The following is a 17,347-nucleotide window of genomic DNA, read 5'->3' on the forward strand; positions in this document are numbered from 1 at the left end:
AACCTCAAATTGAATCCTGAATTTCCCCAAGGGGATCAATAAAGGAATATCTTATATTATCTTATCTTAATGTTTGAATGAAAAGAGACCAGTCTTACAAATACAAAGTGGTGTGTTATTTCTTGAGACGCTTTCCTGACTACATTCATAACTTTGGGCAATTCCAAAGCTCTGTAAACATTTTTATATTTATTTGCTGCTACTCAAGGCTTAGACTTAGAGTATAATTTCTTTAAACGCCACCACCAGCAGTATATTTTCAGAGGATATGCCTTAACCAGCAGTTTGCCATGAAATAGTAAGTATGCATCTGCATGTATCTACTCAGTTTGAGTGGCAGTCAATCAATACAACTGTTTTGCAGAACTTTGAAATTGGCCAGTTGTACTGGTCTGTGTTATAGGAGCACGCCTTACAGACTAAAGTAGTATGTCTGTAAACACCATCACTAAACAGCAGTTTCTCATGACATAAAAAGTATGAATCTACATCATGTATCTACTCAGTTTGCGTGGCAGAAAATCTATGAAAACAGTTTAGAGCTTTGAAATGGTCCTGTTTATTAATGGCCTTCTGAGTGATGGGAGCAACCTTATATCAAGAATCAATCAAGAATCAAGAGGTTTATTTGTCACATACATTGCCAGGGCATACAGTGAAATGCGGGTGGTCATTCTGTATAGTTGAGAGTACAATTATTCAGCACTACAATATCAAAGGATATGCATTTTTAATGCAATAAACCCTTTCACAATGTTACATTTGTATGGTGTCACTTTAATGTGTATTTGATCGAGATTGAACGAGAGCTTTTATTCTGAAGAATCCTGACCGGAAGTCAACATGATTGTGTTGCTGGCTGCTTGACACAGACGGAATGTTCCCAAGAAGCTGTCAGATGATCTCTGCAGCAGCCAGTTGTAAACAACACCTCAAGACACATCTCATCTGTCAGTCTGTCGTCTTATATCGAAAGTAAAACAATTAACGACCAGGAGAAGAAATGGAGGATGACATTCTAACAACGCTTAAAATATTGATAATTGGAGAAAGTGGTGTTGGAAAGTCCAGGTAAGATATAATGTGAGCTAAACGTTAACGTTACCTCGAAGAAGTTATGATGTCGTGGCTCTTTCTTCGAGCTAACGTTAGCTAGCTAGCCGCCTGGTTAGCTAACCATTATCAGCCAGAACGCTAAACTATTATATATACGACACGTACAGAATCGTGTAGGGAAGCAATGGTTGTACTCTAACGTTACTGAATGAATAATGTACGCTTGACAACGTTAGCTAACGTTATAATGTTAGCGTTGTACTGATTTAGCCAACTAGCTAACTTTAGCTTACAGTGTGACATAATCCATAGCTAGCAGGAGATAAGGTGGTGAATGATGTTGCAATCGGTGGCTTGTCTATGATTCATGATTGCTTGCGACACAGTATAACTAACTATTCTAAATGACAACAGTAATATTGTCTCAACGACTTATGCTAACCTCTTACATTCCATGGGTTCATGTAAACTGACTGGAGGCCAACAACACAATCATGGAACACTCCCTGTTCCTCCCTGTCAAGAAGATAGTCTCTATGTGACATTGCTGTTATTGTTAAATATCGTCCTTTTGACAAGCAACAGTATCTCTATTTATAAAAATGACATGTCTTTATGGGTGGTTAGCTAGGGAGGTGGTTTACATGTGTAGTTAATGATGATATTCAACAGTTTGGGGAGTTCTACTGTCTAGATGCCAATGTTTAATTGGCCTACATCTTTCCCTCCCCAGTGGTCTGGTCAAAGAGCGAGATGTTGTCGAAGGAGGGTTTACCAAACAGTTGGGTCTCTGTTAGTATGACAGCTAAATAGACTGGAATTGGAGCCTGTTGCTTGTGCTTGTGCCAACAGAGAGCCTCTTTGCCTTGTTTGTTGGTCTCTTGATATCCATGGCTGCGATCTAGACTGCATGAAAGAATGCTGATGGCCAGCCTGAGCCCTGAACCATCACATTGCAAGCCATGGGATCTGGTTTGCCAAGCCTTTCACAACCGTAGCACGGCCCAGAAGATACTGGGTGGACTGGTGCGTCATTATGACTATACAGCAGGAATGACTGAGGAATCATCTCCTCGCTCAGATACTTAAAATAAATAAGAGTTGAGTGACATCACCCGTCACAAAGATAGGCCTTTTTGTATTCCATTACTGGAATGGAGCTCTTTGACGTGAGCAATAACGGATGGAATGTTAACCTAGATCGGGTTTAGAGGGCTTGTGTAATGTTTGGTTTAGGGAATAGCAGAGAATGTGTCTTCTATTAGTTTCACCTTCACCCAAGCCAGTTTTAGTTCAACGACCCAGCTACCCTTTGTAGCAGTACGACTCCTTTTTAGTTGGATAATTCGTCATGATAAACACACTTGTGTTGAAATTTGGGGCTGATTGTTATAGGGAAAATGTGATCATTTTAGATTTGTATAATGTCCCACCCTCCAAATAGGCCTATGTAAGCTAGAGATAAACACCAGCCAGGCTTACTAAGATGAGAAGCGCAGGGTAAACCGCAAGGTGGCGAGAGGGATAAATGCACTGTGGTTTCAGTGTGTTCATTCCACAACTAATTTACAAAGGCTGCAGCTAATTGCGCATTCAACACAGGGAACCTCTGTTCTCGTCCTCTTGTGTGAAGCAATACAAAACATCAGCGCAGACGAGGGGGAAATACAGGCAAAGACACGTGGGGGCCCAGAGGTAAACATGCATAAAAAAAGCACACTTGATCACAGCCTCAGGACTTCTGCTTGTGGCTAGAACATTCCTTGTTGAAGTGAATCTTCAGCTGGCCAACTGCTCAAGCAGATGTAATTTTGCTTTACCAAATTGATATCGGGGTTAGTACAGTGTAGTTGTTTATCATTTATAGTGGATAGCTTACGTAGCCTAACTGAGCAGAGATATTGTCTAAAAACCATGGTAGGCTAGGCTATAATTGTCCTGATGAAGGCTGAATAGCCGAAACGTTGACGACAATAAAAGCAGAGAAAAAGTGAGTGCGGGAATTGTAAATTTTTTCATCTGATGACAATTAAGGGGAGCAATTCCCAGCACAACAATATTTTTTGAGAGAGTGCATGTTGATTTTTCACTATAGGCTAGGCTATAATTGACATATCTCCAAACCAGCAACAGTTGTGATTGGAGGGGGCAGGATTTGATAGATCAACTGTGATATACTACAATGATCTATGGTAAGCTGAGCTCTAATAGAATCAAATAAAACGGTTTCATCATAGATCAGTTATAACGTGGGGACTGGGGAGTCTGTCTGCTTTCTGGTGGTCGACACACTTTGATTCCAATGTTAAATTGGTTATTTTCACTCAAAGTCACATTCGATTCAAGTTCAACATCTCAGCAGCACTCAGAAAGCAGACAGACTCACTTTCTGTAGACAAGTGGGACTCATTTAGACAAGTTTGGGGTGAGTGTTTGACAAATACGTGGCCAGAATTTTATGCTTTGGTAGCTAAATAGAATATGCCCGAGAGAGTAAGTCAAAATGAAATGACATGAGATACAGAGGGATCTTAAGTTCATCTCACTATGCATTCTTCTGCCCGGCTGTGATATGTAGCTAGCGCAATAAGCACAGCGTAACAAATCTTTATTCAACTGAAAACAACATGGTGTGTGTAGTTGGAATAACTGGCCAGGCATGGCATACAGCCTAATGTGATTTACCATAACAGCTGGTTCTACACTCATAGATCACCACTTAGTTGCAACATAAACAAAAGAATACATTGATGATGCATTACGTGGAAATATGATGGTAAACATCATAACACCCAGAGTTAGTTCTTAGAGGGATGGAATGGAGAAACGCAGAGCAACACTCTGCTAAAAACAGCTCTTCAGAGGTGGAGACATTTCGGCCAAAACATGGCCACCGCAAACTAGAGCTGCTCAATTATGGTAAACATCATAATCATGATCATTTTGATTGATATTGATATCACGATTATTGAACACGACTGATTTGAGAACATCATATGATGACGACTGAATCTGTTCTACCTTTCTTCTTTACCAAAGGCTGCCTTTCTGTCATCTTCTACAAGTTACCAAGGACGTTTCAAAATAACTGGAGAAATGCGTCGTGGCTCCCTCCTCCCTCTCAACACGAGCTGAAACTACTGTTTGGGGGGTTGGTGCACCTCTGTGAAGGGAGGGTGCGCTGCATTTACAACACAAGACAAAATGAGAGCAACACGGCTAAGGCTGAGACCACTTATCGATTTATCGATAACTGCGTGAAATCAATAAGTGTCACTTATCGATTTTTTTGCATGTATAAAAAATATATATATTTTAATTATTTTAAAATACTTTTTTCTTAAAAAAGAAACTATTATTTAACGTTAGTTCGCGTGTGTGATAATATTATTTTAAATGATTTTTTATATACATATTTCAGATATATATATATATATATTTTCTTTTATTTATAATAATAATTTGAAAAAAGATTATCGAAAAAATTTTCCCCATTTATCGATTCTTCCAAATGGCATATCGTCTCAGCCTTAAACACGGCATGCGGCACGATAATAATTTTATCTCGATTATCTTGTTCTCATGATCGTGAGAAGCTAAAGTCCGAAATGAAATTGAAACTGGATGAATCACCCAGCCCTGCTGCAAACGGCGTGAGCAGTGCTACATTCAGTAGAACACATCACCACACGTGTAACAGCACACGTTGCCCAGACCCGAGGAGACGAGCGCGCGTCCGAGACAAAGGCCACTCCGCCCCTCCGGCCTCGACATGTAATCAACTGTGCTGGAAATGATACAAATAGCTTTGTAACTCTGGCCGTGAGTTTAAACTGATTAGGCTGCGTGAGGAATAATGTTCAGATTTGCCGCCATTTCCTGTAAGATGAAGTTTTGAGGACAGCTTGATTATGGGCTAATTTTCGAGTGCATCATATGGGCCAAGAGCAGTGTTTCCAGGAACCATTAATGTAACAGGCTTCTTCGTCTAATAATAACCTAATTTAGAATATGATTAAGTTCAAACAGCATTAGAATCAGCCGGGCCAATTGTTCCATCACGTTTATTGGCTGAGACTAATTTCTGAATAGCATACATGTTCCCATTTTATTTTTCCCCCTCCGATCTGCCGAGCGCTTCTCAAATCATAGGCCACCTGGCAGGGAAGCAGCGCGTTTCTTCTTTCCCATATACATGACCTCCACGTCATGCACTTCTGGCTATCTCACAACACGGCTGTGTGTGTACTCTTCAAAACAATAGGCACCCGTTGCATCCAAAATCCCATTCGATGGGCCATGAAGGAAACAAGAGCATCGGAGCGGCGAGGCCAGCTTCGGTTCGGGTCAGGGGAAACGAGTTGGACTTATCGGCATCATCAGTGCCGTGATTAAGGTCTTAGCACTTGATTAGTCACAGTTAGCAAGTGACCCCTGTCCCGCTGACCAGGAGGAGCCGCGTGATGTCATCCGGACCGGAGACGTGTGCGTAATAGTAGGCTACGTGAGGCAGAGGGGAGAGATGGAGTGAGCGATAGGAAATAACGGCTGTGGATATTCTATCTGGGTTCGGCGAATGGAAACACAACACTGGGCCACACAGGCTCGCTCGGTCTGTCTTTTGAGTGGAATAGCATTTGTGAAAAGGACAAGGCCGCTCGGACAGGTTGCTTGTTAACCGTTTCATGATGTTTGCCTAAATCCGATTTTGTCTTTCTCCTTCTTTGTCCTTGTCTGCATAGCCTCCTCCTCAGATTCACAGATGACACGTTTGATCCGGACCAAGCGGCGACGATAGGTCAGTAAAGGAGACGAGGCCATGTTGTCACTGCTGACGTACTGCTGACAGCTTCCTGGCAGAGCTGTTCAGAAATACCATGTCCTATTTCTGCTGTTATGGCTACATATTTATCTCCGCCAGGCGTGCGTGTGCGTGTGTCTGTGTGTGTGTAGCAGCTAATCTCACAAACTACAGGGACAATTGGGATGAAACGTTGCACATAGGCTGACGGCAGGGCGAGGACCTGAATCCTTGAATATTCTTCAAATCGGGCAATGACAAGTATTTTATTTGAATTAATTTCCATCATTGTCCATTGAAATATTACATTCACAATAAAGTTATACCTTTTATCAGGAGGCGATACTACACAGCTCTCTGATGCCTGTGTACAACATGCTATAGGGAACCTATTGTCATTGATAATTATACCTATGCATAAAATAATTCCTCAACGAATCTCTTAGTTACATCAATGTTGTGCTGTCAGAACAGTCTTATGTTTGCAGGTTAAGTATGTAATGTTGGCTATTGCCTATTACTAGGCCACCGTCATCATCTTATCAACCAGGAAATGCTTGCGTGAAACCTAGTACATGACGTACAAACTATTTTCTACTATACAAGATACAAGAGTTGATGAATGGGGGTGTACTCGGGTAGAAAATTGTTCCTGCATGAAACTGCTCACAACAAGGTATGTGGATTATCTTGAGTAACTGGGTCATCCTTTCTGGAAAGAGACATTGCTTTTGACTTTTTCAATCGCGTTTCTTTTTGCTGCCATTGTATCGGAGTGACAGCAGACATCTCTAAAACTAGGCAAATCTCACCTAAACTATCCGGATGGATGGGTTGCACTCCCAAGTGAGGAAAATGTCAATCCCACGCACCTAGTGCTCACTGCATGGGGAATCAACAGCAGAAATGAAAAGTCCAATTTTCTCCATGGTACGCACGACAGACTAGGTGGGATCACCGGCACGGCGAGCGTGGCCTGTTCGGACATCTGTTTAGGAAGAAGGCGTTTGACGCTTGGCAAGCGGCTGGGTTTGGTGTCGTCACCATCACCACACATCCACACTGCCCCCCCAGGCCTCTGATTTATTCCACACTTAATGGGGAGTGTGTGAGAGCAGCTTCCACCCATCCATCTCCTTTTGGTGAAATAGCAACCGTAGCAGTACATGGTTTTGGAAAGTACTGTAGCATTCCTTCCAGAATCTGGCAGATCTGTGAATCATATCAGGAGGGTTTCTCTTTTCCTTTTTCTTGTTTTTAAGCGGTATTAAACATTGGATGCATCAAGGACACCCTCTGATATTTTTTCAGGTGTCCTTGGGGATGTAGAGGGCCTAGTGGGCTAATGTTCATTAAAGTATTCCACAACTCCAGATTTATGATCCTATTGATGACTTGGAGAGGAGATCTCTTTTTTTGCATACATAATGTGATCTGTTTAAGAGTCTTTTTATTTCAACAATGGCGTCTTTGTTGAAGCAACCTTATAAGTGCGGATTCCTAAAACAATCTTTTTTTTTCTTTTTTCTAATCTGGTCGGCATGTATCGCTACTGTTGTACTTGGCCAACTGGGTGTCTTTGCCAAACAGATGTCCCCATCGTCTACTGACGCGAGTCCCCTCTTAAGATTCCCGGGCAGGAAGCCGGCGGTATCCTATATCCCTCTCACACAATTAGATTACTTCTCCATCGCTTCCTAAAGCAGTCGGGCTACTCAGGTTGGGTTTCCTCAATTAAGCCGCCCCTGCCCCCGTTAGCGTTGTCGATTTATTGTCACATTAGCACCATGCAGCAGTGGGCCCAGAGACACGGATTAGTCCAGAGATCACAATAACGAAGCTTGATTGCAGCGGTGCCACTCTGAGAGTTAATTAAGTAGCCTGATCGCCAACCCGTGTCTAGAAACCTATGGTGAAAAACTAAATTGCGAAGTCTTTGAAAACCCGTTTTAAAATGACAACGAGACAATAGACTTGGAACAATTTAACGTTATTGATCCCTGGGCTGAACAATCTCAAACCCTGCCCTCTTTTCTTGATCCTCCGATCGCTAACACATCTTTGTCCAAGGGAAGTGACCGTTGTTATTGGAGGATCAAGAAAAGAGGGCGGGGTTTGAGATGGGTCAATTAATACAAAAATGTCAAATGAAAATCGCAAATTGCTGCACCATTTGATAACAGTGAAATGTGTCAAAATAACTATATAAAATATTGCAGTGCTGCCGAGATGCCCTGTATTCTACACATTTGAGAAAACATGTTTGTTTGGTACAGACCACCGCGCCGACCACAATACATTTCCAACATCTTCATTTTAATACTCCTTCCCTCTCCAATGACTATATCGACGCGATTGGACGATCGAGAAAAGAAGGCAGGGTTCGAGATAGGTCAGCCGATGCCCTTCGCGTGTTTCGTCGGGAGGGCTCTCTCTGGCCGTTTCAGCTGATCCAGGGGCTGTTTGAGGTCAGCCGCGAACAGGCATACCTACAGAGACGAGACTACCTTGACTACTGTGGCAGTAGCCTCCCGTGGCTTTGTGATATTGCAAACAGATGCTGCGCACGGTCTTCTGAATGTCTAGTAAACACAATCGGTCTGCTGGGAGGGAAAGGGAAGTGTTGTTTAGTGTAAATTCCTCCCACCACGCATCTGATGACAGTATCTCGGTAACCCTACAAGGCTAAAGGAAGAACTAACGGCTGTGATTGACTGCCTGGAGGGGTTTGTGCGTTTGTGTGTTTGTGTGTGTGTGTGTGTGTGTGTGAGGTACACTGTTTTTGGAATCTGGATCTTTATGTTTACGGTCTGTCAAGAAAGGAATCATCCTCCTTCATGTCCTTCTACCTCCAGTGTTTTGGCTCTGGAACAAGACCCTACCCCACTCTCACAGACACACAGACACACACTCTCCCAGACGTAAAAACGACCTCCTTCCCGAGCACGCACTGCCCTGGTAAATCTGTCAGTGCACGCTAAAACTACAGGCCATATGTCACCCGGCTGCTTCATGCTCCGTGTGCTCAGAGCGAGGCAATAGCGGAGATTTACTCGTCGAGCGCGAGGAGGACAACCCTGTTATTTTTATGTAAATGTCCATTCATTGGGAGCCAGGCAGGGATTTTTAAGAGTGAATCATGACTCCTTTTCTTTTTTGTGTGTGAACGATGTCACAGCCAGGTGGTGTAATTCTTCAGCCGAGGCCTGTCTGTATTGGTTTTCATCTGAGCGTATCGGGACCACGTCGAGCTACCTGTGTTACCTAACGGCCATAAATGCCTAGTCACATCATAATTTCAGCGCGGGACACAGGGCGGGCTCCGAGCCCCGTCTGGAGAGCCAGGGGTTAGCGTGAGTTCAGGGACATTGTGTGACAACCCATCTAGGATGATTCAAATCTAGAGTCGTCTTGGGAACTATATCCTTGGCAGCTGCAGCGCTAACCTGCAAGAGTCATCATATTCGGTGTGATTGATTGACTCCTGTGTGTTGTTGTTGTTGTCGTTGTTGTTGTTAAGGTGTCGACTTCAAAGTGAAGACCCTCACCGTGGACGGGAATAAGGCGAAGCTGGCTATATGGGTAAGTGAGGAACACGGTGAACATGCATCACTTAATACGACACGTTAGAGAGAACACAGGCGTGTGTCTCTCCTGCCAGTCAAAAGAGTAGCAGATATTACCCGTGAAACTGTCTCGGCTCTGTCAACTCTCTTCACACCATGTCATTCACCGAGTCCCCCAGAAGATGGCGCTGAAGTAACACAGATCACCCCCACCCACCCACCCACCCACCCAACACACCATGCTGTCGGGGACAACAGGAGAGTCCGGTCTCATTCCTCTCGTCTGTCCCGGGATTCACTCCTGTCTTAGCCGCTATTCTTTATTTTATTATTATTATTTTTTATTTATTCTTTGGATTGTGTCTTGTCCAGCATGGCTGAGGGTGGTTGTGTGTTTTGCAGGACACTGCAGGCCAGGAGCGCTTCCGCACCCTGACTCCCAGTTACTACAGAGGAGCACAAGGAGTCATACTGGGTAAGCCATCATGTCTAAAAACCACCACCCTTCACCTCCAGAGTCAAACACAGACCCAGGTCCCCCGGCCGACCATAAAGAGAGTGATGGCTTTTCATCCTGTGACTCTCTCTCTCTCTCTCTCTCTCTCACACACACACACGCTTACATACACACTTACATACACACACGCATACATACACACACACACACACACACACACACACACACACACACACATACACACACATACACAAACTCCCTCTCTGGAAGTTCCATGCTCTTAACTCAAGCCCCTCAAATGCACACACACATACACACACACACAGGGACCAAGTTAAAAGTATTTAATACTAAAGCAGACATCCTCTGCAACCCACGGTTTGTGACCGTTCTAACGGCGGTACTGTAACAGTAGCGCTGGGGGTGGGAATCCACTCGAGTGATCCCGCTATGATATCATCATGGTACTGCTCAGGACATGCTTGTTGTGCCTCCTAATGTTGTTCAGTGATACACTATTGTGATTTGATACTAGCAGCTACTATGATGGTCAAATAATAATGCTGTATATATATATTTATTCTTACCCTATATATATATATATCCACATCTGTCTGTACATACCTGCACATAATCATTTTACATATCTGTAGATCTATATCTGTTCATATCCCTTACCCACTCGTACTAGTTACACTGCTGGCCAGTATGACTACTACCATAGTGTCTTTAAAGTTTATACCTGTATCACTGTACATATTAATACTACAACTCTGTACATACATCTGATTAGCACTACGTCGGTAGTACTGATTTATATATTTTATACCCCGTTTAATCACCAGTACATTGTATATTACTATTGCACTTTACTATTACATTTGCACTCTGGTTGGATGCCAAACTTATTTTTGTTGTACTGTACTTGTGTTGTATGATGACAATACATTTTAATCTAATCTTAAGAAAGAGGTGAAATCATATATTCCTAGGCAGTGTAATGTTGGGTATTTTCTAGAGTTACTAGATTAAATGTGAGGCCATTAAAGTCTTCAAATTGATAAAAAAAAATGTCATGTTCAATAACATTTCACAAAATATCATGCTGTGGTATTTCCATGTATATCTTATGAATACAGACATCAATAGCATTGCTCCAGTTAGGGCTGCTCGATTATGGCAAAAATCATTATTTTGGTCAATATTGAGATCACATCTATTTAACATGATTACTCATTGACTTTGAAAAGATGCATTTATTGAACTTGAAAGGTGTCTTTTTAACACTGGATTTCCCTGAACTTTAAAGAGAGTCCAATGTAAGTAGGGCCTCATAAATGCTGTTTTATTTTTTTCTCAAATTTGGTTATTCTTTCTGGATTTATTTTCGAATACCCACTTTTACCACCCAAAGGGGATTTTGTCTCAATGTCATTTCTTGATGCTTATCCTTATCATAACAATAGCGGCTACAACTATGTGAATGAATGCGCATGTTCCTGCCGCCCAGCCTGTCTCTCATTTCATTCGCCTAATTCTACAGACTTCTCATTAAGTGGCCGCTCCACTTCCAGCTGTAATCTACCTGGTCATCCATTGTACCTTTTTAAAAACGTTTAAACGCTTCCCCCGTTGAACTCTGATGGCTTCTACATTTCGGCTTCATCATCTCAAAAGAAGCCACATGGATTACCAGGCGGACGATCCCCCTCGTATAGCAGGCGAGAATGAACGCACGCACCCACAGACGTACCGTATACACACACACACAAACGCAGCTGATTCAGTGCTTCTCCTTTTCTCCCTTTCGACTCTGTGTGTGTGTTGTCAAGGAGGTCTAATGGGGTCTGTGTGCGCTACGCGGAATGCGGCCGAATAGTCTTATCTCGTTTATCTTGTTTTCATAATCGCTGGAAGCCAGAATCGTAATTGGAAATAAATTTTTGACAAATTGCCCAGCCCCAGATCCAGTGTCATAGGAGAAATACGTGTGACGGCATACCGTATCCACGGAGCGCAGAGGGGCCAACGGCGTTGTCATTGTTACCGACTCGAACACAAAAACCACCCCTGTATGTGTTCGATACCCTTTATTTCCATTTATACAAGGGTGTCCTTCTCGGAACTGAGGCTGGAGATGGGGAAAAGCTAAGGATGTCTTCCTTCCAGTGACACACTGTCCTCCCTCAGGCCTCCTAGCCTTGTCCCTGCGGAGATAAAAGTGTTTTGTGTGCGTTCTGAGCATCCGTTCTTATCTCCCCCCTTTCAGTGTATGACGTGACACGGCGAGAGACGTTCGCCAAGCTAGACAACTGGCTGAACGAGCTGGAGACGTACTGTACAAGGAATGACCTCGTCAAGATGCTGGTGGGGAACAAAATAGATATGGTGAGAACTGAGAACGCTTTGTGTGTGTGTGGTTTTATACAATGTGTTTGTGTGTTTACAGGGGGGCAAAGGGTTGCTAGACGGGTAACTTAATTACAAGGTTGTTACACTGCAGAGTTGCAACACATTGTGCAACACACAACCAGGACACATTTTTCCTGATAGGATATCGTCATACCTCCCAGTGTATAATAGGAGTTTCCCTCTTTGTAGCAATTGGTTAATTCAGTTGATGACATCTGTAAAATTGCTTTCCCATAGTGTTATTTTGTGCAGAAGGACCTCTTTGGGTCAAAGGTCAAGACTAATATGTATTTGTCAGATGTATGCTAGAGAAATGCAAATAGTATGCAGAACTGATGTATGTTGAACGGGAGGAAACAATGAATCCACTAGGCTTGCTTTTTCTTTACTGCAACATTGTAATTTGAAAGAGAAAAAGTCTGCTGAGCTGTGGATGTTGAATATGTTTGATTTGGTTATCATTCTTTCATTATGAGAAAGCTCCTTCTCCCTCGCTGCCTTGGGAGACGACCACAGTAGCTGACGGGTGCTGCCATTACCTCTCCCTTTGTTTTAGGAAAACCCAGAACTAGACAGGAACGAAGGGCTGAAGTTTGCACGAAAACATTCCATGCTTTTTATAGGTAAGTTGGGAGGATTCCCCTCTCTCTCTTTCTCTCTCTCTGGCTCAAGTTATAGCAGACCAATTGACCTATCTCAAACCCTGCCCTCTTTTCCTGATCCTCCAATCCGCATAGCGGGCTTGACGAGACTTGAGCTGTGACGCCAACGGTTGCGATTGGAGGATCGAGAAAACAGGGCGGGGCTTGAGATAGGGCCATTATGCAGGGGAAACGGCTTTTGCAATAACTGTCATACTTGAGGAGGAAAAGTTCATCTAGTTCTGTTTTAAAAATGAACTTCAGCAAACCCCTCCGTCTGTCATCTTAACAAGCATCCAGTGCTTTATGCCTATTTTTATATTCTCATATTTGTTGGGACTTTAACGAGACAGGTTAAAGGACTAGCTTAATGACCCTGTCCCCAATCCAAATGTATACATGGGTAACGGGGTAGCCCCCCCACCACTGAAAACCTACAATATGGTATTGGAAGGTATTGGTATAGCTAAAACTGAACATTAAAGCTTTATTTAATACAACATTTTACATGTAGAATGTTTGTAAATGTTTGCATGAAACTGATCTACAGGTCAAAGTCTTCCAAGATCACATGAACAGATCTGGCTTGAGGCTTTAAATGAATTCTAATATAAGATAAGAGAGAACTTTATCATCCTGGGTGTGGGGGGAATTACGTCGTTATCACTTTTAATTGCGTCATCATCGAGCATCCAGCGATCTATTATTTTTAATTGTGCTTTAAACATTTCAAAGTTACGTCTTTGTGGTATTATTGTTATAATATCTCATTCTGGAGTCCACCGTCGTCCTCCTGGCCGAGCGCTGCCTGTATGCCAGTCCCCCTTAATTGCCTCCTAAGGCGGCGCTATTAGTGTCCAGAGCTCCACAGTTAGCGTGCAGACATTTTCCACTGGGCTCTCCGCTCCAGCTGGGAGCCCCGGCAGATGATGACATCGAGGTGCAGACGTTCACCGCTGTTGTGTCTGACTGTTTCTCCTCCTCTCTTCTTCTTCTCTCCTCCCCTCCTCCTCCTCTTTCCCCTCCGTTCCACTCTCTCTCTTTTTCTCTCTCCATTCTTGTGTTGTTCTTCTCGCTTTTACTCTTCCTTTTTTTCCTCATTTCTTCTGTCCCCTCCTCTTTGTGTCTACATTTCTTCTCCTTGTCCTCCCTCCCTCTTTCGCTCCACATTCTCCTCTATCCTCTCCTTCTCTCCCCTCCTCTCCCCTCCCCCTATGCTGGTGTCTCTGTCCCAGAGGCCAGTGCCAAGACGAGGGACGGGGTGCAGTGTGCGTTCGAGGAGCTGGTGGAGAAGATCATCCAGACCCCGGGGCTGTGGCAGAGCGAGACGCACGGCAGGGGGGGAGTCCAGCTGACCGACGAGGACGCCGGGGGGGGAGGAAGCTGTGGGGGCTACTGCACCCTAGTGTAGATGACAATAACACACACACACACACACACACACACACACAGCAATTCCATGCACACTCAGACATGTACACGCGGTGCATGCACAGCCTGATTCTGAAACTTTATACACACACACCACATACACCGCACACGCTTGAAAGAACAAACCCCGCCCTAACGGACTGTAACGCTGTCCTAAGCAGATCCTCCTCAGACAATGAAAGCCACGGTATTCAGACTGTTCTCCCCTTTCTCCCCTGTGCTACAAGGGGCAGGGCACTGTCCACTCCCCCAGCTGTGTTGATACGGACACACTGCTGTTTTCACACCTCACAGCCTCTGGGCTGCACTGGAACACTAATACTAATGCAGTCCAGGCCATTCTGGGCCGTGTGAGTCAGTGGGACGACATGGGGATTGTGTTTCCCCCCCGATACATGTCGTCCTGAGTTGTGTTGCTCTCGTGTCGTTTTCAGACCTGGGTCAAAATAGCACTTCTCTTCTCCCTTCATGCACAATTTGTCTAACGAAGCGAAACAAATGGGTTTACCGTTTAGCCCCAAAAAGGGGGTAAACCTCAGTCCCGTTGGGCAGAAAGCTAAACCAGGAGCCCTTGGAAGTTTGTTAAAAGGCAGAAAAACAGAACATTCTGACCCAAGTCTTTTTTATTTCTTTCTCCTCCAGTTCTAGCCGCCTGTCCTTCTCGCACCTTATCTTAGCAAGCGCAACAGTATCCTCTCCTCCTCCTCCGAGCCGTCTTTGCTGTGTCGTGTGCATGCCAACTCCCAGTACCCACCCTCGCCCTGCACAGCCACCCTTTATTATCTAATGCTGCTGAGTTCTTATCAAGCCAAGCCGTCTCGTATTCCCTCTCGCCAGCCCCAGTCAAAAGGGCCGGGGGATTTATGTGTCCCTGTTGTCTACACAACCGCCTGCCTCCCCTTTTTTCTTTTTTTTCCTTCACAATATAATATAAAGCGTTACCAAGTGTCTGGAACTGAGTCTTTACTGCATTTATTGACTTGGACTCTAAACCTTTTCAGTGTTTTTATTTTTTATTTTTTTGAAGGGTGTGTAAATCAAAGAGATTGGCACAAAGGAGATTTCCATTATGTGCTAGAGAGGGGTGGGGGGGTAATAGAAGCTCTTAAAATCGCAAGCCTTGTTTTGTAACTAGTTGGGTTTAATGGGGTGCGACTCGCTGGCACGGCCTCACTCAGAGACAGATAATATCTGCTAGTATCACCGCTAGCCCCCTTCTCACACAGCTCTCCCTCCGGCGCTGCGGACCGGGGGACGCGGAGGGAAAGTGTTCAATATTAAACAGGACAGTGAGTGAGTGAGTGAGTCATGAGGCTGTTTCCACTGAAATTGGAAAAAATCTTTTTGAGAGAAAAAATAAAAACCCTATAACGCTCCCGCATCACTAATGGATTTCACAGTGCTCCTGTCTCCTGTGTTCCTCTCTCCCAAGCAGGCAGTTATAAATGTACTGTACTGCCCCCCCCCCCCCCCCCGACCGCGTTTGTAGTATCTGGGAGTGCTGGCACGGGCCTGGGGATTCTGGGTAGTGTAGTGTGGAGAGATCATGACCTCGTGACAGGGGTGTGGTGATGATAAGACGCAGATGCCTTTTTTATGTCTAATCAGGAAAGGGATTATTTTATTTCTTTTCTTTTCTTTTTTATTGCATGGAAAAATCTTTTATTTTGTAATTTGTTTTTTCATGTTGTGTTTGTTGGGACACAGTTGAGCTGTATTGTAAACCTAACCCGGTGCTTTACTTTATACCTTGAAATCTTCACCTACAGGTTTCCCGTTTGCGATTTTACGGTATTTAAGGGCGTTTTCACACCTGTAGTTCGTTTGCTTTGTTCCGATTCAGGGAGACACAGGGACTATAATGATACAATGTTGCACTTGTCCCTTAGTTCGTTTTGTGTTAACAGCGGACCAAAACAAACGCACGCGCGAGCAAACTGTCACTCATTGGTCAGATTTTGGGGTGTGCCCCCCCCCCCCCCTAACCCTGAATCTCCGCCCGCTTGTTTTGTTCCGCAACAGAATGCGATTGCTGTGTTCACATATGCCCAAATGAACCGAAATAGGGGGTAAACGCTCCAGGTTCCGGAACAACAGCTCCAAACGAGCTAGGTGTGAAAACGCCCTAAGAAAAAAAAGATTAATTAAAAAAGTAGACATTTACTTTTTAATTGTGCTAGCATAGATATCTAGTTCACATATGAAAAGCATTATGGAAATCTTGTGAATTGACGTGTGTTTAGGAATTGTCTGAAATAATTCCTGTATGAATTGTAAAGCTGAATGTATACATAGTTGAACTATAAACCGCCCTGTGTATTAAACTAAATAAAATCCTTTTTTTCCTTTTCCTTTTTCTTTTTCTTTTTTAAAGGATTCCTCTAGTGCTAATGCTTATTCCAAGCGCCGTCAAAAGAGCCCTCGCCGCTTGTAACGCGAATGGCCAAATCATGTAATACGCAAGTATAAATCTTTACAAGTAGTGGCTTTTTAATTCCCCCGTCCAAGTCCTTACCAGAAGATGATACAGAATGTCTGCAGCCACCGTTGCTGTTTTGGAAATGTCGCTATTAGGTGAGGGCTCCTTCACTCTGGCGGGGGCCCAAGCATTCCTCCCGTCTACAGGATACAGACGCGGTGTTTAAACAGTGTCCGAGGAGCCCTTCAGACCTCAGACCTGTGATCTCTGTAAATCATCTTTCTGGCAGCCTGGCCGGGGAACACCATCGCAGCCGTAACTTCTTTTTTACCAGCTTTTTAACTGGGATGTGCATAATTCCTGTGTGATTATGAAAGGGCCCCGCCGGGCCCTTGGCAGGCAGAGAGCGGAGGCTCCTCTCTGCAACTCGTAGCAGAGATCCCTCATCTCCTGCCACGGTGGAGGGCAAAGGCAGCTGTCTGGAAATATGTCTCAGTCAAACAACAGCTAAGGCCGTACGGCGAACCGACGCCTTCATGTGGTCCCAACGATCTGCCGAGCCGT

General features: G+C 44.0%; 1 protein-coding gene across 1 annotated transcript; it reads left to right on the forward strand.

The window, feature by feature from the left end:
* The first annotated feature begins 906 nt into the window (after positions 1-906).
* Positions 907-16,714, forward strand: rab18a (RAB18A, member RAS oncogene family). The gene is made up of 7 exons (XM_084325573.1): positions 907-1,071; positions 5,799-5,854; positions 9,378-9,439; positions 9,826-9,898; positions 12,150-12,268; positions 12,849-12,915; positions 14,169-16,714. Exons 1-7 carry the CDS (start codon positions 1,004-1,006, stop codon positions 14,342-14,344), a joined length of 621 nt encoding a protein of 206 aa, XP_084181699.1. The 5' UTR covers positions 907-1,003; the 3' UTR covers positions 14,345-16,714.
* Positions 16,715-17,347: the final 633 nt, after the last annotated feature.

Source organism: Notolepis coatsorum (genome assembly GCF_963971535.1).
Source record: "Notolepis coatsorum genome assembly, chromosome: 12".
Lineage (NCBI taxonomy): Eukaryota > Metazoa > Chordata > Actinopteri > Aulopiformes > Paralepididae > Notolepis > Notolepis coatsorum.